This window comes from Pan paniscus, chromosome 8 (genome assembly GCF_029289425.2).
Source record: "Pan paniscus chromosome 8, NHGRI_mPanPan1-v2.0_pri, whole genome shotgun sequence".
NCBI classification, from domain to species: Eukaryota; Metazoa; Chordata; class Mammalia; order Primates; family Hominidae; genus Pan; species Pan paniscus.
The window spans coordinates 83,817,105-83,842,340 of record NC_073257.2 but is presented as its reverse complement, the minus strand read 5'-3'; the positions used below and the strand labels follow the sequence as shown (position 1 = coordinate 83,842,340).

Genomic DNA, 25,236 nt, shown 5'->3' with positions numbered 1-25,236 from the left:
ATGAATGAACATATGAATGAATGTACAGAAGTCCCAATTCTTCCCCAGGTCTGGCTGAAAGCCTGGATCTCTTGCTGCTTCTTTCTGCCCACTTTTTCTCCCAGCTTCAAGGAAGAAAGAAAACTGAGGAATGTACATGGAGAGACGAAGAAGAAAGAAGAGAGTTACATGGGCTGAGCTGGGAGCTGGGGGCAGGGGGCTCACAGGTGAATAAACAAAAGAGAATAATGATGGTAATTTTTTTAGCACTTTTCGTGTGCCAGGGACTAATCAAAGTTGCTGCCTATTATGTATCATTTAATCCACACAACAGCCCTAATATGATCTTCCTCATTTTACAGGTGGGGAAACTGAGGCACACATCCATGTAAGAAGAGGAGCCAGGCTTTAAGAATGAGGTCAGCAGCTGAGGGAGGGGGACACTGAGGCTTTAATAAAGGTGTTCCTGAAGAGGGGTGTGTTAACCAGCTATTTGTAAGATGGAACACATTTAAAACATAATACAACTCTTCACCCTTGAAAGACATCCTTCACTGGATCAATTCACATTATGATTTTTTGGGTAAGATCAGTAATCACACTCAAATTAATATTTCATGGATTACACTGGTGCTCAAAGCTGGCCTGCTCAAAACTGAAAGGAAGGGGACCTGGGCCCAGAGGCTGGTCCTGGGGCCGGGTATGGACAGTCAGCCTCAGGGTGTGGAGGACCAGGGTACTTGGGGTGGGGGGCTCACCTGAGCGGGCATTGATCCGAAACTGGGTGGAGCCTTCCAAGGAGTAGATGATGGACTCCTGGCCGTACTCCCGGGAGCGGTCCAGGTCCGTGGCATTCAGGAACAGCACCGTGGCTCCTTTAGGGGGAAAAAGGTGGGAGCAGGGGGTGCTGCTCACCCTGGGCCCCTGGCTTCAAGGCCCCAGCCCTGGGAACAGCATTTGCACTGGCCCAAGAGGAGGACGTGGGACCCTCCCAGTGACCAGCTCTCAGGGAGGTGGGAGGCCTGCCTGTTGCGACATCCCAGGGACGAGGGCGGCTCAATCGTTGCTCTTGGAGCTGAGATCGCTGGGCTGGGTGGGGACAAGGCTCATGAGAGGCTTAGGGATGGACTGGGCCCTCTGGTGTCTTCCTGTCTCCCTGGCCCCTGCTTGGCTGGCCACTATATTAAATACACTCAGATTGGCCAACTGTCACTTGGAGTCAAAAGACATGAAATTCCAAATTAAATTATTATACATTTACTGTATTCAATTTCAGTCTAGTTTTATCTTGTTCAGGGGAATTTATAAGGGTTTTTATTTTCTCTTTAATGTTCAGTTAAGGCCTTCCCTTTTATTTCCAGTTCCGTGAAATCCTGACTCAAGGTATCAGCTTTTCCAGCCACCCTGTCCAGACCCTGAGAGCAGCTTGTCCTGAAGCTGTGCCCACCAGGGCTTCTGGCTCCAGCCCCTCCTGCCACCCAACTGCCAGCTCTGGCCCAGTGGCGAGGAGGTCCGGTGCACAGGTTCCTGGAATCTTCACACCCAGACTGGACCCCTCAGGGCCTCGGCAGGCGCCTTCACCTGCCTGAGCATCACTTCCTCCCCTGGGACCGGGTCTAAAGATACCCTCTAACTTGTGAGTTTGCTGCTGGGATCCTGAGGGATAAAGCACTGAGGCCACAGGCTGAGCCCCACAGGGAGCTCCACTGGGCTGCAGGGCTGGTGGTGACCGTCCAGCGGATGAATCAGCAGTCCCGAGGGGCAAGGGGCCAGGCAGGCCATTGTGGCCCTGTGGCCCTGGGTCCTCAAATATGACCCTTAGGCCTACCTTGAGCAGGAGGACAGGCACATGAGCCCTAACATACCCCTGAAGAGAATTAAGTGCCATAGTGAAGGCTTCTCCTTGACAGAGTCCCCAGGGATGGGGGTGTAGTACTGGAGGCGGCTCTTTAGCAGTGATATTCTCCAGGGGATGCCTGACTAGGACAGGCAGGGTAGGCTGGGTGCAGCCCAGCACCTACCCAGCTCATTGTCAGGTGCCAGAGTGGTATCCAGAGGTTCTCTTTAGAAGGCCTCATGGTGCCAGGAAAGACCAGTTCTGACTCCACCATCCTGACTCCACCATCCCTGACTCCATCAACCCTGGCTCCACCACCCCTGACTCTACCATGCCTGACTCCACCATCCCTCACTCCATCACCCCTGGCTCCACCATCCCTGGGTCCATGACCCTTGACTCCACCATCCCTGACTCCACCACCCCTGACTCCACCACTCCTGGCTCCACCACCATTGACTCCACCACCCCTGACTCCTCCACCCCTGACTCCATCACCCCTGACTTCACCACCCCTGGCTCCACCACCCCTGACTCCACCACCCCTGACTTCACCACCCCTGGCTCCACCATCCCTGACTCCACCATCCCTGACTCCACCATCCCTGGCTCCACCACCACTGGCTCCACCACCCCTGACTCCACCACCCCTGGCTCCACCATCACTGACTCCACCACCCCTGGCTCCACCACCCCTGGCTCCACCACCCCTGACTCCACCACCCCTGGCTCCACCATCCCTGACTCCATCACCCCTGGCTCCACCATCCCTGGCTCCACCATCCTTGGCTCCACCACCCCTGACTCCACCACCCCTAACTCCACCACCCCTGGCTCCACCATCCCTGACTCCACCACCCCTGACTCCACCACCCCTGGCTCCACCATCCCTGACTCCACCACCCCGGGCTCCACCACCCCGGACTCCACCACCCCTGACTCCACCACCGTTGGCTCCACCACCCCTGGCTCCACCACCCCTGGCTCCACCACCCCTGACTCCTCCACCCCTGACTCCATCACCCCTGACTCCACCACCCCTGGCTCCACCACCCCTGACTCCACCACCCCTGGCTCCACCACCGTTGGCTCCACCACCATTGGCTCCACCACCCCTGGCTCCACCATCCCTGGCTCCACCACCCCTGACTCCACCACCCCTGACTCCACCACCCCTGGCTCCACCACCCCTGGCTCCACCATCCCTGACTCCACCATCCCTGGCTCCACCACCCCTGGCTCCACCACCCCTGACTCCACCACCCCTGGCTCCACCACCCCTGACTCCACCACCCCTGGCTCCACCACCCCTGACTCCACCACCCCTGACTCCACCACCCCTGGCTCCACCACCCCTGACTCCACCACCCCGGACTCCACCACCCCTGACTCCACCACCCCTGGCTCCACCATCCCTTATTCCACTATCCCTGGCTCTACCATCCCTGGCTCCAGCATCTCTAACTCCAATGTCCCTGACTCCACCATCCATGACTCCACCATCCATGACTCTACTGTCCCTGATTCCAGCCTTCCCATCTCCTTCAGCCACTGCAGCAGTTCCTGACATGGGCATTTTCTTTGCTAGGATCATTTGCTCTGAGTGTAAGGGCGAAGCTGCCAGCCTGCCCCAAGGGCAGAACAGATCCCCTGGAACCTGAGTGTGGAGCTGGTGGTGCTGGGTCTGCAAACTGAGCCCTGCAACCTGAGCCTGGCCCAGAGATTAGCCTCTCAATCGCATCCTCACATAGGAACACATGCCCCGCTGTAAGGCCACCCCTCTGAAATCATGGCCCCTGGGACCTGCCTCACAGTGCTATAGTCTCAGAGCCCTCTGCACACTTGAGACTGTTTAATCAAGATTGCTTAATTAATCATGGATCATTATTCTTCCCCCACTAGACTATAGTTAGAGGAGAGCAGGAACCAAGTGCCCAGCACAGCACCTGCACATAGCAGGTGCTCTGGAACTAGCTGTTAGCTGGCAGGTAACTAGATGTTTCCAAAGGCTCCCCAATTTGTCAAGGAGCTTGGCCGGGGAAAGAGAAGGCCATGGACCTCCCACAATTTGTGTGCAGAGCCAGGGTCTGCACATCCTGGGTGCTGTGACTGCTGGCTGCCTACCTTCGTGTGCCCCCCACCCCCCGACCTGAGCCTGTACCTGCCATGATGTTCTCCACCACGGAGACGAAGTAGGAGGGCTTGCTGAAGGTGGGAGGGTTGTCATTCTCATCCTGGAAGGAACACAGACAGGTTGCAGGAGGCTGCAGGGAGGCAGGTGGGCTGGCCAGATGTCTAAGGTGGGCACCAAGGAGTCAGGCTAGGTCTGGCTGGCCCTAAAGAGCTTTGGCCTCTCTGTATAACCAGAGCCAGGTGAGGTGTCAGCAGGGAGTCAGGTAACCCTCTGGCAGGCTACAGTTCTAGGAGGTAGGACCAGCCTTGGGGAAACATGCAGGCCTCAGGAAGGGATGGGGAGGCCCAGGAAGAGGGAGTGTGCCGGCAGCAGCTGGGACTGCCGACAGCTGCCAGCTCCCCAGGCTCCCTGCTGGTCCTCCAGCTGAGCCCCAAGCTCACTCCAGCACTCACACCCCCAGCTCCCATGCTGGGGATGCCCACTTGGACCCCTGCGTAGGTCCACCAGGATGATGACAAAAGCTTCTAGGACTCTCCTCAAAGATACTGAAGTATGCGGTGGCAGCTCAGGGTCAGGTTGTTCCCAGAGCCCAAACTCTGGCCCTGGGCTGGCTGCTGGCAGGTACAGCTAGATTCCTCCTTGCACACGAGAACAACGGCTCTTCCAGCCCCTCAGCCACCCCTAGCCCAGAGCCCCACCCCTGTCAGTTCTAAAGCAATATCTCTTCCAGCCCAGCCTTCGCCAATAGCCAGAGGATGGTGCTTGGCTGAGGGGCTGAGCCTGGCAGGGTAGGGTGGGCAACTTCTGCCTCCTGCTACGCACCCCCCAACTCCTTCACACCGCGGCCCTTCCTCTTCAATTAGAAGAGACTTTCCTACCCTTTAATACTCTTATCCTCACCAACCACTCTTGCAATCTCCCAACAAGAATTCCTCCCTGCTTCCCTCTTGGAGGAAGCCTCCCCAGCCCACTTGGCTCATGACCTTCTCCCCTTTCCCAAGAGTCCAGTGCAGAGCTCAGGCACCGTTGGGCAGTCTTTATGTTACAGTCTTTGGCAGCTCCTGTTCGTTTGCTAGTGCAAATAGGAGTTCCATGAGAAGGCCTGGCTTCTCATGGAACTGAGAGCTCTTAGGGGGAAAGGATCCTGTATGAAGCCCCCTTTGCTGGAGTCGCAGCTGACAGAGCAGCCATGAAAGATGGGGGCATGCTATCTGGCTGCATGACTCTTGGGACATCAGAGAATCTCAGCCTGCTAAGATTGTGGGTGCCCAGTAAGGAGTGATCCTCTCTTTCTCCAATCTGCCCCTTGGCTCTGGATGGCACCCTGGGTCACGCTGACCTGCCCCTCTCCCCAGATACCCAGCAGTCTCAGGATTCCCCTGATGTCCAATGCCCCAGCTGCGTGCCTGGGCATCTCCCCTGTCCCTGGTGCGGGTGCGAGTGCCCCATATACTTATACATTTAAGCTTCTGCTTGGCTGCACGAAACGGTGTGGAGAATGTCAGTGACAGAGCATGAGGCAGAAACTTATTAGCGGTGATATTTCCCCGGATCTTGGCGCTGCATTCGCTATTAGTTCTAAATCAGCGGCTCGCTCTACAAAAGCTTATTGTCCCCTAATGGGAAATCTACAAACCGAGTTTGACTTCTTTATTAAAAACCAACAAGCAGTGGATGAAAAAGAATCACCTGGCCCCTCCGGCCCCTCCTCCTCCTGGAGCCCTGTGGTTTCCATCTGCCTCTCCCCACCCCCAACCTGTGCAGGAAATGCTGCCATCAACGACTTCATTGCTGCTGGGTTTTTAAATTCCAATTGGGAGAAAATCCTTTTGGTGGAGGGAGGAGGCCGCTTAGCCGAGTGACAGCTACTTAAAAACCAGCCACGTGCAAAATCACCCTGAAGGCGGTGACCTTTTCAAGTGTGGTCCTCAGACACAAGTGACTGTGCCATCCAGAGGCCCTGCTTGAGAGACAATGTTCACTCATAGCCAAGGTGGCACCTGTCTTTGTTGCCAGACTCTCCGGCTGCCCCAGGGCCAGGGTGTACTCGGAAGGGAAGTGCAGGGCCCCTGCTTGTCCCTGGGATGGCTTTGAGGGAATTTGAAAATGGGGCCTCTTCTACTAGGCCACTGTGGTTTCATGCCAGGGCACACCCTGGCTTCCCAAGTGCAAAGTCAGGTGGGTTCTTACCCCCACCCACCTCCTCTGTGGTCCCAGGGAGGGAGGCTGCTGGTCACACTTTTATTTGCAGGGACAAAAAGTGAGTTCAGTCCCTTCACCTTCATCTCTCTGCATGCTCCGGACCCTTTTAGGGGGGCTGAGGCACAACAAGATGCTCCGGTCCCTGCCTTTGCTGAGCTACAGGTTGGGACAGGTCTGGGGTTTGGAGCAGAGCTCGGGTTTCAAAATCTCATGAGGGTGGGTCTCCGAAGGCCTTGCTCCTCAAAGTGTTGTCCCCTGACCAGAAGCATCCACATCACCTGGGAGCTGTGTGGGAGGACACACAGAATCCCAGCCCTGCCTCAGACCCACTAAATACGAATCTGCCTTTTAATGAAATCCCCAGAGAATTCCAGGGCCCAGGGAACTTTGAGAAGCACTGGTCTCAGTCATATGTGGATAGGGATGACCAAGGTTCCAGGCCTGTGGCTGTGGTGGAAAGCATGTCAACATGGGAGTCATTCAGGTCAGGGTTCAAGTCCCAGCTCTGCCAGTAAGGAAGAAAGGCACTGGTGAGCCTGGGTCCTCCCTGAGCCTCAGCCTCCCCATCTGTAAAGTAGGACTGAAAGGGGCTGGGTCATGTGAAAGGACTTGGCACGTTCCTGGAGCTCAGTACATTTTAGTTTCCATTTCGCTACTTAGGCCTGTCTAGCCCCGGGCGAGCCAGAACACTTAACTTATTTCCCTAGACCTCCCTTACTCTTACCCTCTCCAGCATCCACTCCCCAAAGCCTGAATGGCTCCCTCTCTGCCTCAGCCCACTCATGGGAACTCCCATTTGCACTAGCGACAGGCTGGGGCATGGGTGCGGCTGCTGCTATGCATGGCTGTCTTATCGCTGTAATGACAGCCAACATTCCAGGTGCCAGGTGCCACCTGCACAATCCCATTTCAGCCTCACAAAAATATCATGAGGCAGGTATCACGATTACCACCAGTTTGCAGATGAGGAAGTTGTTTCAGAGACCCAGGTCACACAGCAAGAGGGCAGCAGAGCCAGGTTTCAAACCCATGTGCCTCCACAGCCACACCCCTCTTTCCACAGCCACACCCCTCTTTCCACTTGGTGTCTCCAGGGCCGGTGGAGCAGGCTGCACATTCACCTTCCTGGCCTACTGGGGGCCCAGCACAGAATTCACTGCCTCCTTGTGCAGAGCAGCATCCTGGCTGGTTGAAAGCAATGGGTGGGTTGGTCAGGGTTGTGAGTGCAGCTACGATTAGAGGAGGCTTGGGGGCTGTGGTCAAGTCTGGGAAACTAAGGCCAGGTTTAGGTGATGTGGTCAGGGTCGGGCCATGGGGTAAAGTGCCAGCCCATGGTCATGACTGCCAGGGAATGCATTATCGTTCCCTACCCTCGGTGTTTCTAGGTGGGAGGTTACAGGTTCGAGTCAGGCCGTTTTTTTTTTTTGTTGTTTGTTTGTTTGTTTGTTTTTTGAGATGGGGTTTTGCTTTTGTTGCCCAGGCTGAAGTGCAATGGTGCGATATCGGCTCACTGCAACCTCCACCTCCCGAGTTCAAATGATTCTCCTGCCTCAGCCTCCCAAGTAGCTGGGATTACAGGCACCTGCCACGATGCCTGGCTAATTTTTGTATTTTTAGTAGAGATGGAGTTTCACCACGTTGGCCAGGCTAGTCTCAAGCTTCTGACCTCGTGATCCACCTGCCTCAGCCTCCCAGGGTGCTGGGATTACTGCGCCCAGCCCAGGTCAGTTTTAAGGTTTCTGAAGATCTCCTGGTCCCTGTCCTCCTTCCCCCAACACTCCCTGAAGTCTGAGGTGCCAGGCACAAGGACTCCAGAAGCCAGGCCCCAACTCTCTGCCCTTCCCTTTGCTATCCTGGTTCTGTATAGCCTCATCCTCCTGGCCCCCCCTAAATTCTGCTCCCACATGCCCAACTGGAAGGCTCTCCCATCAGGCATCACTTTGACTTTCCCATCACTTCCAGCTCCATCCTATTCAGCAAGCAAATTGGGTCCCTGGCCCAGACAATGGCCTTTCCGCTTGGAAGCTCGCCCTGGAGCTTCAGCCTCGGGTTGAGAAGACAGAGCTTGTTAAGGCCGGGTGTGGGCAGTGGCAGAGGCTGCTGGTGAAGCTGGCTGTGACAGGAAGGCTCTCCAGCATGTCTGCTCGAGGGTGAGATTTTCCTGAGCTTATGTGAAATCACAGCACATCTCTGAACCTGACAACCTGATCTAATCCTCCCGGAGCCGATAATGCACTAACTCTTCCATCAGCACGCGTTCGCTGTCTCCCACAGATGGGGAGGGGGGCAGGCGGTGCGTGCACAGGTGTGTGTGGGGAGGTCTCCATGCGGAGGGGCCCGTTGGTCCCGCTGTCATACCACTCTCTGCATCCCCGTGTGGCATTGGGCAAATGAACCAGCGTGGAGATGGATTCAGCAACTGATAATTTCAGACACAGAAAACACTAAGGTGTGCTTGATATTCATGTCAGAGAAACTGTGGCTTGGTTTCAGACCGCTTTAGATCTTCAGAGGAGTGGAAAAGGGAAGAAAAAAAGGAAGAGCAGGATAGAGAGAGAGAGAGAAGGGAGAAGATGACCTTCTGGTCATTCTTCTGTTCTTCACAGAATGCAGCCATAAATGAAGGAAACCCACGACATTTCCTCCTCACTTGACTCCCAGCTCCTGTTTCCCACCGAGGGTGTCCTGGGGCCCCCAGTGAAGTCAGAGCAGACAATGTGTCTCTTCCTGAGTACCAGGGCCCTGGGCCTTCCCTGGCCAAGCAGGGAGGCAGTGAAGTTGTTGCAGCAGTGGAGAGGCTTGCTAAGGGCAGGCTTTGGGACAGACGGCTGGGTAAACTCCCCAAGGTGCAGGGACAGCCAAGGAGGTGGGGGCCACAGTCCTAGACTACTGGGTTCACAGGAAGCACTCACCATCCCTTACACTAGAAGGGCAAGGCCAGTGGCCCTGGGTACTTACAAACACCTCGATGGTGACAGGGACGGTGCTGTTGAGAGGGGGGTTGCCAGCATCCATGGCCATGACCGTCAGATAAATCAGCCCATTGGATATCTGTTCATAATCCAGGGGGCGACTGACGCTGATCACTGCAATGACAGGAACAGGCCAGATCCCTCTGTAAGCAGACTTGAGATGCCCGTCCAGACAGGGGTCCCCTTTGGGCAGAGAAGTTATGGCTGGCATGGCCCGGGCCAGCTCTGGCTTGTTTTCTGAACACCTGGAGCCTCAACATCTCGACTGAGGTTTCCTGACTGCCTGAAATGTGCCAGACCCTGTGCTGCGCCCACCAGGTGATAGCTGGTTTGGTGGTAATGTAAGCCCCACTTTTACAGATGAAGAAACCAAGCTCAGAGATGTTCAGTAACTTGCCCAAGGTCACACAGCTCTCAATAGAGTGGGGAGATGAGCCTAGGTTTGGCTGAATCCAGAACCCAGGCTCTTTCTTAGTAGGTGCTCCTGTCTGCTTGTCTGTCTGTCTGTCTCCCTCACTCATCTGGCACTTTATGGATTTTCCCCGTCAGTCTGGAAGCTGCTGGAAGGACAGGGTCATGCCTTGGGCCCTCCAGCCCTCCCTGTCACTACTCCTCTCTCCAGGTAAGCACAGAGTTCCCCAGAAGTTGCCCAGCACTGGGGATGCCAGGGAGGACCAGGCAGTGGGGTGCAGAAGGCAGGGCCCTCCTCGGTCTCCTCTAGCCCTATTTCTCTAATCTTCTTCCCTCCCTTCTCCTTTATTTATTTTCATTTAAAAAAATTTCTTTGTAGAAGCAGAGCCTGGCTGTGTTGCCTAGGCTGGTCTCGAACTTCTGCTTCAAGCAATCCTCCCACCTCGGCCTCCCCAAGTGCTAGGATTACAGGCGTGAGCCACTGCCCCTGGCGTCTCTCTCTCTCTCTTCTCTTCCCTCCATTTCCTCCCCACTTTATGCTATGGGCTCTTCATACCCATCCAGTCACCTACTCTGGGCACTGTTTAGACCCCATGGGGAGGTACTCGGGGTTAGGTGCTGCAGACCTTACCTTCAACAGAACTCTGTTTAGAGGTGGGCGAAGAACCCTAAGGCCAAAGGCAGACCCAGGCTGAGAGGCAGGATTTGCAGGGAGCTAAGATAGATGCCTGTGCCCTGAAATATCCCTACTACTGCACACGACTGAAATCTCTCCATTAGTACTTGTTTGTGATAAGCCATTGATTCTCAGCTGGGGAGGGAAGGCATATTGGCTTGGGAGTGGGGGGCACGGGAGGTCTTAGAAGGCATTATAACAATATTAAATTACAACTTTCTATTTGGAAAAGGGAAACAAGATTATTGCTTTAGTAATATAAAATCTAAGGGGGATTCTTCTAGTTGAGAGGAGGGTGAGGTATGGGGCAGGCAGAAGCATGGAGCTTTTAAGTTTTTGAAAGAGGGATGGGCCAGGCACAGTGGCTCACACCTGTAATCCCAGCACTTTGGGAGGCTGAGGCGGGAGGATGGCTTGAGGTCAGGAGTTCAAGACCAGCCTGGCCAACATTAGCAAAACCCCATCTCTACTAAAAATACAAAAATTAGCTGGGCGTGGTGGCACGACTGTAATCCCAGCTACTCGGGAGGCTGAGGCTGGAGAATTGTATGAACCCACAAGGTGGAGGTTGCAATGAGCCGAGATCGAGCCACGGCACTCCAGCCTGGGTGACAGAGTAAAACTCTGTCTCAAAAAAAAAAAAAAAAGAAAAAGAAAAAAAGAAAAAAGAAAGAAAGACAGAGGGATGTAGATTTCATAGAGAATGCAATTTCTTTGTTTTTTTTTTTTTTTTTTTTTTTGAGACGGAGTCTCACTCTGTCACCAGGCTGGAGTGCAGTGGTGCAACCTGGGCTCCCTGCAACCTCCGCCTCCCAGGTTCAAGTGATTCTCCTGCCTCAGCCTCCCGAGTATCTGGGATTACAGGTGCACACCACCACGCCTGGCCAATTTTTGTATTTTTAGTAGAGACAGGGTTTCACCATGTTGGCCAGGCTGGTCTCAAACTCCTGACCTCAATTGATCCGCCGGTCTCGGCCTCCCAAAGTGCTGGGATTACAGACGTGAGCCACCGCGCTGGTCAGAACTGCAATTTCTACAGTGGCATTTCTCTGAACTGAACTAACTGTGGGGTAGTGGGAGGAATGACCACTGGACCCAGAGTCATTCAACGCACATCGATCCCTTCTACCCTGGGGGCACCTAACCCAGGCTCCAGGAATCAGAGAAGCTTCCCAAAGGAGGAGGTGTTAAATGAGCCCTTAAAGCTAGCCAGGGGCTACACACTGGACAGCCAAAGGGAGGCAGGACCAAGGGGCAAGGAGGAAGGGCTTTCCTGGCAGAAGGAACAAACTCTGCAAAGACATGGGGGTGAACACCAGTAAGGGGAGACAGTGTCAAAGTGTTCAAAGAGGCTGGACTCTGGTGGGGCAAGGGCTGCTGAGAGCTGAGGCTCGCAAGGCAACCAAGGGCCAGACCACACGGGGACTTGGTGCCAAGCTCAGCAGCTTTGCAGGGTGAGCTCAGGCAAGTTGCTCCCTGTCTCTGGGCCTTAGCTGCTTCATCTGAAAAACAAAATAGTCTCTCTTGGGATCTTGGAGCTTGAGGTTGCTGCTATTTCCTACCAGGGCTCTAGGGATGGGGACCCACAGCAGGCAGCAGGGCATGGTGCAGAGTGCCTGGCCCCACAGGGCCGCCCAAAAAGTAGGGAGTCTTGGCTAATGAGCTTCCATCCCACGGACCTGTCTGCAGCCTTGGTAAGAAACAGAGAACCCCAGAGATTCTGTTAACATCACACTTCTGGCTCGATTGCAGGGCTGGCCATGGCCTAAGAACCAGAGAGAGATCCTGCTGATGAGGGACACAGATGTTGACCCTATGGAAGGGTGACTCAGGCCACATCCTGCTCCACCCCCAGGTGCTCGGGGCAGCTTCCTGAGTAGCCCAGAGTGTCAGGGAGACAAGGAGTGCCCACCCCACCCCCACAAGGGAGGTGTGAGTGCAGAGAGCCCCCCAGCCCTCCTCCTGGCTGGGCCCCGAGTTCTGCCCCACACCTACCTCCATAGCCCTCGTACAGGCTGATGTCGAAGTAGCTGCCAAAGGCAGATGCACTGACAATGCTGTAGGTGATCTGGTTGTTGGGAGGGGAGTCTTCATCTGTTGCCTGGAAGGAAGAGGGCAGACAAGGGCCGTGAGCCTGCAGGAGGCTGGGGGCCAGAAGAGGGTGGGCAACTGGGAGGGAGGGGAAGACTGGCCCTGTTCACAGCTCCTTTTTTGGGTGATCCAGCCCTGGGTCTTGTCCTGTCCCAGGACGCCAGGAGGCACCCCTTGTGCTTCAATTGGAGGCTGCACTCTGGCTCCCAGCAGACGCCCTGCTCCCCTCCATGTGCTGGGTGTGGAGGCAGCCTGGGGAATCTAGAGGGCAGGTGGGAGGCCCAGGAATAATGCAGAGGCCAGGCCTTCCCAGAGGCTGAGGCACAATTACCTCCCACCCCCAACCCCAGCTGGAACACCCCCACTTGCAGATGCCCTCCCTAACTCCCGGAGCCGGTTAGGGCCCTAGGGTTGCATACCCCATTGGTCCCCTTACACCCAGTGGTAATTTCTTATCTAATTTCTGCCTCCCTCACTTAGACCGTCAGCTTCATGTGAGCAGGAACCTTGTTTCTTGATTGCTGCTGCATACCTACAGGCCAACACAGTATTTGGCCACAGTGGGTGTCTAATCCATGCATGTTGCATGAAAGCAAGGAGGAAAGAAGGCACCTGGAGTGGGGCCAGGGATCCCTCTACCCCTTGACTGTCTTCTCTGGGAGCTGAATTAATAAGCTTCTTTCCAGGTTGTCCCTCACTCTAGAGCCTCCAGTGGTCCCCACCACTCGGGGTACACCTGGAGCTGAGCAGGGAGGGCAGGGCAGGACAGGGTTGTACGGGGGGCCGTGGCCAGGCTGGGCGGGCACATGGTCTGTTCTTCTTGGTATCCCCTGTGCTCACCCTTCCAGCCTTGCCTTCATCCCTACCTGCTTCAGAAACAAGTTCCAAATGGAGGCTCTGGGTCCCATCCCTTGGGGTAGGCAGCATGGGGAAGGGGGGACATTTAAAAGTCTCTGGTTAAAGGTCACTGAAGCCTAGTGGGGGACTTGCTGCAGGAAGCACTTGGAGAATAGCATTCCGGGACTAGACCTGGCTCTGCTACCCGACTATGTCTTCGTGGGCAAGCTTCCTCCCCTCTGGGTTCCCCTTCTGTAAAATGGGGTTGCACTCCATGGTCTCTGTGGCTCCTTCCAGCTGCAGCACTTCCTGATTCTAGTCAGTCGTTAAAGGGCTTGGAGGGGGTCCTGACACAGGGAACTGCTCCCCACTCAATGCCCTTGCTGAGGGAGATGGCAGTGGATGGGTCGGGGGGTGGGATCTTTTGCTAAATTCTGACCTAATATTTAAGCTGAGACAGACACTGTGTATAAAGCCCCACTTGGTACCAAGGATATGAGGTGTTGCTCAGAGAAGGCCCAACACAGACCAAGAATTTGACTCTCAAATCTGTGCAGTATTCTTTGCGGATAGAAGGTCAGCCCCTCTTGCAGTGGGTTCCCTAGGGGGTTGGTCAAGAAGAAAGCACAGGCTAGGCACGGTGGCTCAAGCCTGTAGTCCCAGCTGCTAAGGAGGCAGACACAGGAGGATTGCTTGAGCCCAGGAGTTTGGGGCCGCAATGAACTCTGATTGTACCACTGCACTCCAGCCTGGGTGAAAGAGTGAGACCCTGTCTCATAAAAACAAAAAACAAAAAAGAAGCAAGCAAGCAAGTACAGGGGGAAGGCTAAGATAAATGGCAGGAGTGCAGGGCTCCCTGGCACCTTACCTGGAGCCGCACCAGCTGTGTGACAGAAGGCTCATTCTCCCGCAGAGCACCCACGTAGGCATCCTTCTGGAAGGTGGGCACGTTGTCGTTGACATCCAACACATTGATCCTGACCCGTCCTGTGGTCTCCTCGCCGCCCCCGTCCCGGGCAATGATCGTCAGGGTGAAGCGCTGGATGAGCTCATAGTCCAGCCTGGCAATCAGCATGATGAGTCCCGTGTCCTTGTCCAGCGAGAACCTGTGCCAGGCCGAGAGGATGGAGAGAAGGAACACCGTGGTTTAAAACAGGCTTGTTGATGGGGCCGGCATTTCCCAGCCTGTCCTTGTCCAGAGTGACAAACAGAAATAAATGAAGTCTGAAATCTGCCTTCCCTTTCACTTGCCCTGAGGAGAGCTGCTATTTCTAAAGGGGGTGGGTGGGTGGGTGGCGGGGATCAGGATCACACGAGGTGGGCAGGAGGAGTTACCTGATTTAAGCAAAGAGGAAACCCAGGCAGAACAACCCTCCTGCTATGAACAGGAGTTCCTACCTACTGCAGATATTTAGATGCTGGAGAACTGTGAGGGTAAAAACGTGTGCCATCCCAGATCGTTTTGCACCAGAAAGCTAGGAATGGGCAGAAAGCAGCTGGTGAAGGGCAGGGTGGTTGGTCCTCTTTTGGGAGCTGCCCCTTGACTTTGAGGAAATGAGCCTTGAGTGGGAGGCTGGTAGACATCTCCCAGGTAGCAGAAAGGTCCGGCAAGACAATGCCTCCAACTACCTCATCTAAATGTCCCCTCAGGAGCCTCATCTGAGCTGTCAGTTGACATCTGTGTGCTCTGACCACAGCTGCCAGCCACCAAGCCTGGAAGGTTCTGGCTTGGAGTGAGGAAAGTCTCAGGCCCAGAAGATGGGAAGAGGTGAGACCATCCAAGATGACCAGGATAAGGCCACGTGAACACGGGTTCCCTGGGGAAAGGGCTCCCTGTGCATTCAGCCATGCTGGTGCCTTCCTCCCATTTCAGACCCCCATCATTGAGTGACAGAGAATGGACAGGTGCCCCTAACAATCTCCCTGTCTCTTCTTTTTTGAGATAGGGTTTCACTGTGTCACCCAGGCTGGAGTGCAGTGGCACAGTCTCAGCTCATTGCAACCTCCGCCTTCCAGGTTCAAACCAGTCTCCTGCCTCGGCCTCCCAAGTAGCTGGGACTACAGGCGCCTGCCACCACGCCCGGCTAATTTTTGTATTTTTAGTAGAGATGGGGTTTCACCATGTTGGCCAGGCTGGTCTTGAACTCCTGACCTCAGGTGATCCACCCTCCTCAGCCTCCCAAAGTGCTGAGATTACAGGCATGAGCCATGGCATCCAGCTCCTTCCCCATCTTTTCTTGATCCTTCCCACGGATAGCTGGGGCCAGTCATTCAAGCTGACACCCACCGCCTCACTCATTCCACCGGGCTTCCCAGTGCATCAGACACGTGGCCTTCGAGCATGTTAAAAGTGAGAGGGGGCCGGGCGCGGTGGCTCACGCCTGTAATCCCAGCACTTGGGAGGCTGAGGTGGGTGGAGCACCTGAGGTCAGGAGTTTGAGACCAGCCTGGCCAACATGGTGAAACCCCATCTCTACTAAAAATACAAAAATTAGCCAGGCGTGCTGGTGGGTGCCTGTAATCCCAGCTACTCAGGAGGCTGAGGCAGGAGAATTGCTTGAACCTAGGAGGTGGAGGTTGCAGCTTGAGCTGAGATTGCACCATTGCACTACAGCCTGGGCAACAGAGTGAGACTCTGTTTCAAAAAAAAAAAAAAAAAAAAAAAAGTTAGAGGGCTGCCTTTGGCTTGGATTAACTGAAGACAAGGGAAAGAGATGGCCCAAAATCAAGCCCGGACCAATTTACCATGAAGGGTGATGGGGCAAGGCTGGCATGTGTTAGGCAGGGAGGTGAGTAACCCGCCTACAAGTTGCTGCATGTTGAGAGCCCTCTTGGGGCAGGCTGTGTAGCCTAGTGGTGAAGGTCACATGCAGAAGCCTGACCACGGCACTTATAGCTGTGTGACTTCGGACAAGTGACTTAGCCTCTCAGAGTTGCACTTTCCTCATCTGTAAAATGGGGATGATAAAAGTGCCTAGCACTGAGTTCTTCTGTCATTTCACTGAGAGGATGACATGAGACAATGCCTGTGAAGCCCTTGGCCATCACGAGCCTGACATGTAGTAACCGCGGCTGGCGGTGGTGGTGGTGTGCTGTCGCTAGTACTTCAAAGCCTCTCAGAGACACAATGGATCCATTCCCAAAGCTAAAGGCTATCTTTTGAGGGTCAGATAAGCTGTGCCCCAGAGAGTTGAGGAGACTTGACCAAGGCTGTGCCACAATCAGGGTCAAACCAGCCACAGTGCCCATGGGTTCCAACTTCCAGTCCAGTGCTCTAGCCACAGGACCCAGCACCTCCCTCCCTGGGCACTGAAAAGTTCCCAGATCTCATGAGTCTGGGGAGGGCCAAGGACCACTGCGGAGGGGCCTGAGGGGCTGTGGGCAGAGTCTCACCTGTCAGGGTCATCACTGAAGAAGTAGTTGACTTCCCCAAAGGTGCCTGCATCATTGTCAGTTGCCTGCAACAGCGAGAAGAAGAAGTCATTACTGCCAGGCCCAGCTGAGGCTTCAGGTCCACAGGAAACCCATGTTCCTCTCGCACGTCTCCTTTGGCCCAGGGTGAATTTTCTGAGGCCCAGACCCCAGTGAGGCCTGGTGAAAGCCTGCTGCCAGTCTGGGTTAGGAGCAGGTCAGAAGCAGAGTGGGACAGAAACTGGCCTCTCCACCCCCACCAGGTGTTCCTTCTCTGTGGCCATCCCAGGGAGGCCCTCCTCCATCTCCCCTGACCTAAAGTTTTAATGGGGGTTTGGCTTTTGTGGCTTGGAATATTGGCTTCCATATTGTCCCTGGCATGGTTCTAATCCACAGTGCAGGCTAAATGACATCATTCATTCACTCAACAGTTGATTATGAAACACATAATCCATGCAAGGATTATGTACTGTCTCGATGCCTCAGTTTCCCCATCTGTAAATTGGAGGTGGTGCTAATAATAGTACCTACCTCACAGGGCTGTTGTGAGGGTGAAGGGGTTGTACATAATCCATGCAGTACTTCGAGACAGTAAATAATCCATGCAGAGGTCTAGATGTGACCTCTGCTCTCTTCCCAGACCACTGCCCCAGAGCTGGGCAAACTGCTGCCTGCCACCAGATGCCCATAGGGAAAGGCCTCAGACTGACTTTGGGGTCCACTTGCATCTGTTTTATATTTAAGGTATCTCTATAAGATTATAAGTGGATAAAGCCCTCACGGCTAAAAATATATTTTGATCCCTTTGCGCTCAATATTTTTGAGGTTCCTTTTAAAGTTCCTGGAGTCTATTAAATCTAGCAAATTCTATGTTCTTAATGATAAGCCTGAATTTTCAAGGAAAAGCTAATTTGTGTTTAGTACATTCAGTTCAGGAAGGCAGATAAGTGAAAAATATATTTCTATCCCAAATGAATGAAATGAAAAAAAGTTTATACCCAAAGGATTAAGATCTTAGTTATCCAGAAAACTTGGCTATACAGAAAGATGCCATTTCTGGGGGCTCTGGGCTGCCAGCTTGTATAGGGCTGCCTCTTGTGTTGGATTTCCTTTCAATATCCCCACGGCTTATGCTCCTATAGACTGTGCAGACCTCTGTCCCCACCACCACCCCAGCCAGGCTCAGAGCTCATCCCAGGTTCTCAGGGGGTGCATGCTGAACAAGTGAAAGGAAGGCACTGAGCCATGTCACCACCCTCCAACCCAGGACTGGCTCCTGGACGGGGCCTCTCCCACTGCCTGTGCCATTCCTCACAACGGCAGCAGCGACTGCTGGCTCCTGCATGCCTTCTACCTACAACCCCTTCACCCTCACAACAGCCCTGTGAGGTAGGTACTATTATTAACACCACCTCCAATTTACAGATGGGGAAACTGAAGCATCGAGACAGTACATCGTTCACTCAAGTCTTCACAGCTAGAGAAAGAACTGTGCTGGGTTTGAATCCTGTGCCATCTAGCCATGCCCTTGCCTTCCATCAGTGATTGCCTCTGAGCCAAGAGGGGCGCTTGTTCTCAGAAGGAAGGGAGCCTGGTTATTCCAGGCGAGAGGAGACCACACTGCCCAAAGTAACCCCAGATTCATCCTCACTTTACAGGGACGGAGGAGAAGGGGAGCAGGAGGAATCCCAGAGCCCTTCCCACCCCCAGGTTCCACTGACAATCATGGTCATCAATGCATGGTCTTGTTGGACTGTTATAACTGCAGCTTGGTCTTGGGAAGATCTGACTGCCATGTCATTGAACCCCTTGGCGAGGGGTCACTGTGGTGTGGAGGCCTCAGTTCCAGGTCACTGTGTGACCCAACCATACCTCCTTGGCCCCCATCATTTGCCTTTGTCAAAGGAAAAGGGTTTGGGGAAGGACGAGGGCAGGGCAGGCACCTGTGGGGCTCACTGCACAGCACACATGGTGCCTGGCATGCAGTAGATGCTTCATAAATGCCTGAAAAATGAATAAGAAGGGGGTGGTGCAGAGAAAATAGGGAAGGGGCAGAGAGACAGCGGTGAAGACAAAGAAGGCAGGACTCAGAAGAAAGAGGACAGAAGTGAAGCAAACGACAGAAAGAAAAGGAAAAGGGAAGTAGAGGAGAGACAGCAGGCTAGGAGGTGGAGGAGAGCAGCTGAGAAGCAGAAAGTGGGGTGTGCAGGAAGGGAGGGGCCTGGGTCATGGGGGGTGTGCTGCCCCTGGAGAAGGTCACATCTGAGCCCTGGGGATGAGCCCTTCAGATCTGGGTGCCCCACAAAATTGCTCTGGACTGTCAGGACGGGAAGGATATGTGAGGTGCCTGCATCCCATCCCCTTCACCCTGGGGCCTGGAGCAGCTGAGGCCCAGGGAAATTAGGTGATGAGTGCCAGGAGACAGGACTGGACTGTCTTAGAGCAGAAGCTGGCTTCACACCCCCAACCCCTGCAAGGCTTGGCCTCCCCTGCCCACGTTGGACTGGGCACAGCCATGGCTCCCACAGTGACCCTTGTCCCCAGGGCCTCTCACTGCCCGCCCAGGCTGCGGATGCTGATCAGGGAAGATTTGTGAGTCCTTCAGTGCCACCGCCTAATGACCATGTGAAATATGTATGCCTGGGTGAGGAGGAGAGAGAGAGCTTCATTTTTCAAGTGTAGGAAGCCGAACTAGATGAAAAGCTGCTCCTTGCCTCTGCCAGGGTGAGGGCAGCAGCACTGACCTTGGGCCTTAATGGGTGCGGGGCCAATGCCAGGCTGCAGCAGGGCCTGTCAGGGGCCCTGGGCCTGGGAGGAGGTGGTAGATCTGTGCTTGAAGGAAAACCCTTCCCCTCCTACACACATTGTCGGCCCTGAATGTCTAGCCTCATCTCTGACCCAGACTGGACCACGTGTAGCTCCCAGGACCTGGCTCTGCCCCCTCCGCTTGGACGGCGCCCCTCCCTCTCCTGCCTAGCTCACACCCTTCTGCCCTCCCTGACCCCCAAGGCAAAGTTAGGGCTCCTCCCTGCGCACACTCAGTATTCCCAGCCCTGATCACACTGAGGCACTGAAGCTAAGGTTAACGCGCGTCTCCCCCAACCAGGATGTGGCTCCCAGAGGGCAGCGTGGGGTCATGGGGTCCACATGTGCCCAGGGCCTAGTATAGGGCCTGGACATAAAGGCAGCTCAAGAAAGGTAAGTCTATCTCTGTCACCTATAACTACAACTGCACCCACGTTCTCATGACACATATCAATGTATGAATTTAATTTTGACCAGATCTCCACAGGTAAGTACTGTTATTACCTCCCACCCACTTTTGCAAGTGAGGAAACAGAGGCGCAGTGGTGTTAAGTGACTTGCTCAAGATCTCACAGCTGGTGAGTGGAGCTGGTCTTCGTATTCCCAGAGCAGCCCCCCAGATGCTGGCTGACTCCAGAGAGGACCCACTGTGGCTGCTCCACCGCCCACCTGCCATCCTGCCCTATCCAGGCAGGGCAGCGACTGAGTCTATCCCAGCCCCAATCTGCTTGTCATGGCACCTTTTAAACAACCTCCTCCCAAGCAAGACTTGTTTGTGGTTGACCAACTGAAAGTCCAACAGACAAATAGAGTGGCAGACAGACAGTGACCCTTGGGGCCCATTTTAGGAAGGAGGGTTCGAGGAGTGCCAAGGGCCTATGTATAGAGAACAAAATTTCCTCTTCCTGCTGCAAACACCCCCTTCCCTGCAATGTTCTAGGAATGAGCATCTCTGTCTCCCTGCAGGGTAACTTCCAGGGTCTCACAGGCCAGCCAGATGGTGACAGGGATTGGAGAAGGGGATGGCCCAGCTGGCCATTTTCATATTGTACCTAAAAAATGCCAAACCAAAGGCCAGGCATGGTGGCTCACACCTGTAATCCCAGCACTTTGGTTTGGGAGGCCGAGGCGGATGGGTCACTTGAGGTCAGGAGTTCAAGACCAGTCTGGTCAACATGGTGAAACCCCATCTCTATTAAAAATAGAAAAATTAGCCAGGCATGGTGGCAGTTGCCTGTAGTCCCAGCTACTCAGGAGGCTGAGGCAGGAGAATTGCTTGAACCTGGGAAGCGGAGGTTGCAGTGAACCGAGATTGCACCACTGCACTCCAGCCTGTGTGACAGTGAGACCCTGTCAAAAAAAAAAAAAAAAAAAAAAAAAGATGCCAAATCAGGGCTCCAGGTGAGCACCTCAACTGTGCTCCAGGCTCCTCCCTCTGGTGTTTCTGTGTCTCTGTTGCCATCTAATGGCTCCCCACTGGCTCTAGGCTGGCACTCAGAGGTACACACTAGTGCATTTTACTACTTGCGAAGGCTCTCATAAGAGGCCCAGGGGCAAGAAGTCAAAGCCGGTAGCTAAAATTATTGTCCTTCTCTGCTCAAAATCCTTCAATGGCTCCCTATGATCTGCTGAATTAATTTCAGACCCATACCCTAGTGTCCACAGTCTGGTTGGGCTTAGTGTTCTTGTATCTACCTCTTCCCTGGTACACCCCAGACTGTTCTCTCATTGCTGGTTCCTCTATCCTTTCCTTCTGTAACTGCCTTCCAAACTCTGATGCACCCCCCAGGCCCATCCCAAATGCCCCTCTCCTAGAGTCCCTAACCATTCACTGGTCTTGACCCAGGAGCCCCTCATCTTCCCTCTCTTGGAACACGTGGCAGAATCTGCCATTCCTGAAAACTGTCTGTGTGTGCCCCACTTTCCTCCCTGTGAAGGAGAGAAGTTTGTCTAACTCATTTTTGCATCCTATGTAGTACCCCCATACAGGGCTCAACATCTCTGCCCAATTTAGTAGAATGTGTGATTTCCATTGCCAGCCACGGAGGGCCAGCATAACCTTCCTTCTGTGGGGCTGATACCCCAACATCAGACACCATGGTGGGCAGCAAGCAGCGACAGAGGGGTTGCCGGATTGCATGGGGCGAGGCGGGGTTTATACAGCACCTCCAACACCCTGGCCCCTGCTGAGGCTCCCTATTGCCCCTGCCCTGCCCAGAAGGAGACAGGCACAGAGGATGTGCAGGAGCAGCTGAAGATGCCCGGCACACCTCTGAAGGCATCTTCATGAAAACAGTGACCAGACACTTGTTCGGTCACATATTTAGTAAATTTTTTTTTTGAGATGGAGTCTCGCTCTGTCACCCAGGCTGGAGTGCAATGGCACGATCTTGGCTCACTGCAACCTCCGCCTCCGGGGTTCAAGCAATTCTCCTGCCTCAGCCTCCCAAGTAGCTGGGATTACAGGCGTGAGCCACCTTGCCCGGCCTAGTAATATTTTTTGAGCTTTTCCAATGTGCTGGCTGCTGTGCCCAACAGTGAAGTCACATCCTAAGCACGACAACCTGGACTGCCACTTAAAATCAGAATGGCGAGGCCAGGCACGGTGGCTCATGCCTGTAATCCCAGCACTTTGGGAGGCCAAGGCAGGCAGATCACCTGAGATCAAGAGATCAAGGCCATTCTGGCCAACATGGTGAAACCCAGTCTCTACTAAAAATACAAAAATTAGCCAGACATAGTGGCACATGCCTGTAATCCCAGCTACTCAGGAGGCTGAGGCTGGAGAATCGCTTGAACCCGGGAAGTGGAGGTTGCAGTGAGCAGAGATGGCGCCACTGCACTTCAGCCTAGTGACAGAGTGCGACTCCATCTTACAAAAAAAAAAAAAAAAGTCAGAATGGGGAGACAGATCACCAAGGGGAGAAATAACTAAGTAATGTAATTCCAGGCAGTGGTAAGAACTACGAGGAAAACAAGGCTGAAAGTGGGCTTGAAGGTCACTGAGCCTGCTGGCTTAGAAAGATTCATTCTGGAGAAGCTGTCTTTGGGCAGGTGTATGTCAGTCTATGGGACAGTCATCGGCTGGGCACCGAGAAGTCCAGGTAGCTCCTGGAGAGAGGTGGGCACCTGCTGGTACCAAGGCCTGGAGAAGGCCTCAGGAAGTCTCTGCCTCCCCATCAGCCTCCCTCAGCAGAACCATCAGGGGAAGACCAGTGAAGATCAATGGCCGCTCAGCGCTCAGCACCGTCCTTGCAGTCAGCCCTTGCCCTACAGTCAGCCTGTGGGGGAGAGGGTGCAGCCGAGACTGGCTGCTCCCTAGTGCCTGATTTATAAGGCGTTTCTTCTGATTCTCCCCAATGCTGGCATTACCAGCAAAACTAATTCTGTCATTTGGGCCTTTATAATTGCATCTGCAAGTGCTTATTTCTGTGATGGACAATGCCGGCAGAAGTGTAATTTTCTTCTGCTGACAAAAAGGAAAAAAATAAATACATACGGGGGTGAAAAATTCCAAGGTTAATACAAGGTGATTGGAGGAGCCTATGGTGGGGGAATGGCTACATGCTTGGACTGGTGAGGCCTGAGTCAGCAATGCCAGTCTTTCTCCTGGCTGTAGCGAGGGGAAGGGGCAAGAGGGTGCCCCTCTGACATTTCGTTTTGAGCACTTAAGTATGTGCCACCAAATTTACCAAGCATTTCCTGCACTTTATTTCATTCAGTCTTCCCAACAGCCCTATAGGACCAGCACCATAGTATCCCCACTTTATAGATGAAGGAGGGGACAGAGACTCAAGAGAGATCAATCGACTTGGCCAGGGTGAAACAGTCACAGCGCTAGAACATGAATCACCATGGTTAACTCCAAGGCGTGCACTCTTAAGACCTCCCCTCCCTTGCTCCTCCCTTTGGTGGGGCTGGGGGAGCGAAGTCTGAGCCTGAGAAGTCTGAGTCTGAGCTTGAGAGCTCGGCCATGGGATCCAGGGTGCTCCTACTAGGGTCATCCTCCTCGCCCTGTGGAAGACCAATGGGCCTCCACAGGCAGTTTGCCCTTCTTGCCATGGTGGCTTCTGCTCCCTACGTTCTGCTTGGAAAGAGCGGGCTGCCAGCAGCTCTAGCTATGCCTACCAGCAAAGGTGGCAGGGGTCTCTGGCTGTGGTGGCAGGGGTCTCTGGCTGTGGTGGCAGGGGTCTCTGGCTGTGGTTTCCCAGGATGCAGCCCCTGAGCCTAGACCCTCAGATACCCAAGCAGGTGCTTCCCACAGACCCTTAAAGAAGGACTCCACCCCATCCCAGGCTTGGTCTTGGTCTGTGCAGGTGGCTTAGGGCCTGGATTGGAGGGAGCTGCGTGGCCCAACCTGAGGCCACCTTGGAAGGATGGGGCAGTCTGGCTGGCTGCAGGTGCCCTTCCTGACCCACCTGGGGCTTTTCCCATGGCACCCTCTCATGTAGTCCCCCTTCATCTTGTGCATTCAAAACTCTATGTCCAGCCCAGCTCCCGGCCCTCTGGTGCTCAGTGCAACATCTTATGCCCACTCTCTGGGGACCCGCTATTCCAACAGTGCTCAGGCCCTCCTGTCTCTTTGTCCCTTTCCTGAGAACCCCTTCTTACCCAGGCTTCCTTTGCAATTAACAGTCATCATCTCTCACCCTTTTCCATTGATTTGCCCTGGAACACGGTCCCCCACCTTACAGGTTGCCTGCCTTGTGTGTCTTCGTGTCATCTCTCTTCCTGTGTCTCCATACTTCCTACTTCTTTAAACACATGCACGCACCACACACAACCCCTTTCTCTTCCTCTCTCTGCATCTCAGGCAGCTGCGAACAACTTTCTGCATCCTGTACCCCCTGTACACTCTCCTAGAAACTTTCCTTTTCTCTCCCTGTCTGGCTCAGGTAGACTCTACTCAGAGGTCTCCCACACCTCCACCCCTCACACACACACACACACACACACACACACACACACACACACACACACACACTCTCTCTCTCTCTCTTTCTCTGCCTCAAGCAGCACCCCTACTTGTCCCCAGCCCAGTCTCAGCCCCTGTGGTCTCCTCCACACCCCCTCCCTAGACACCTGGGTGTCTGTCCCTGCAGACCACAGGCTGGCAGGCACGCACTCAATCACTCCTCACCAGCGCCCACACTCCCGTCACACACGCACACTCACAGGAATGCCCCACACAGGGCTTCTGCTCTGAAGCAAGGCAGGCCCAGCTGCCTCCGCAGCAGCCCTGGGTCCCAGCAACAGAGGCAGGCGGCCGGTGCCGGTGAGGAGTTCTGCTCTCATGCACAAATCTGCAGAGAAGGGCACGCGGTACAATTTGTTCAGGAAACAATAGCAATGTTTGACATGTCATAAGGATTGATGGAGCAGAAATTTACATGGGAGAATGCATTTTTAAACAGCTCTGTGGAGCCCCGGTGCTTCGCTGGTAATGCTTTCCTCATTCATCATTCACTGAGCCCCTCTGTATAAGTCCTTAAACTGTGTGAGATTAACTGCACTCTTGTAAGCTCTGGGGGGGTTGGAGTGGCTGGCAGGAGGCAGGAGGACTCTGCTGCAGGAACCCGGTAGCCCAGAGGCCAGGGTGACCTCCACATGCCTGCTGGGGCCCCCGAGGCCCTTTTTCCTCCCCTCCCATAGTGCTGTGGACAAGGGTTCCAGCTTCTCTCTGGCGTGTGAGGTAGAAGCCAATGGCCAGCAAATACCATCCAGTCTGCCCCACACTTCTAGGAAAATGCTTGGAGCCTTGGTTTTCCCCTCTCATCTCAGAAGGAAGTGATTTAATCTGAGAAGGAAGCCAGGGCTGGATGGATGGGAGCATGGTGGGTGTTAGAGGGGCAAAGGGGAAGTGTGGTGGGAAGCTGCTCTC

At 54.3% G+C, this 25,236-nt stretch overlaps 1 protein-coding gene across 1 annotated transcript in view; it reads right to left on the bottom strand.

The window, feature by feature from the left end:
- Window positions 1-25,236, bottom strand: part of LOC129392945 (cadherin-23-like) — a 336,485-nt gene that overhangs the window by 41,355 nt on the left and 269,894 nt on the right. The window contains exons 14-19 of the mRNA XM_055092951.2: window positions 16,533-16,597; window positions 14,008-14,245; window positions 12,207-12,312; window positions 9,111-9,238; window positions 3,978-4,050; window positions 738-854 (exon numbers count right to left, since the gene is read on the bottom strand). Of these exons, the coding sequence (XP_054948926.1) occupies window positions 738-854; window positions 3,978-4,050; window positions 9,111-9,238; window positions 12,207-12,312; window positions 14,008-14,245; window positions 16,533-16,597 (727 nt within the window). The remainder of the gene's footprint in view (window positions 1-737; window positions 855-3,977; window positions 4,051-9,110; window positions 9,239-12,206; window positions 12,313-14,007; window positions 14,246-16,532; window positions 16,598-25,236) is intronic.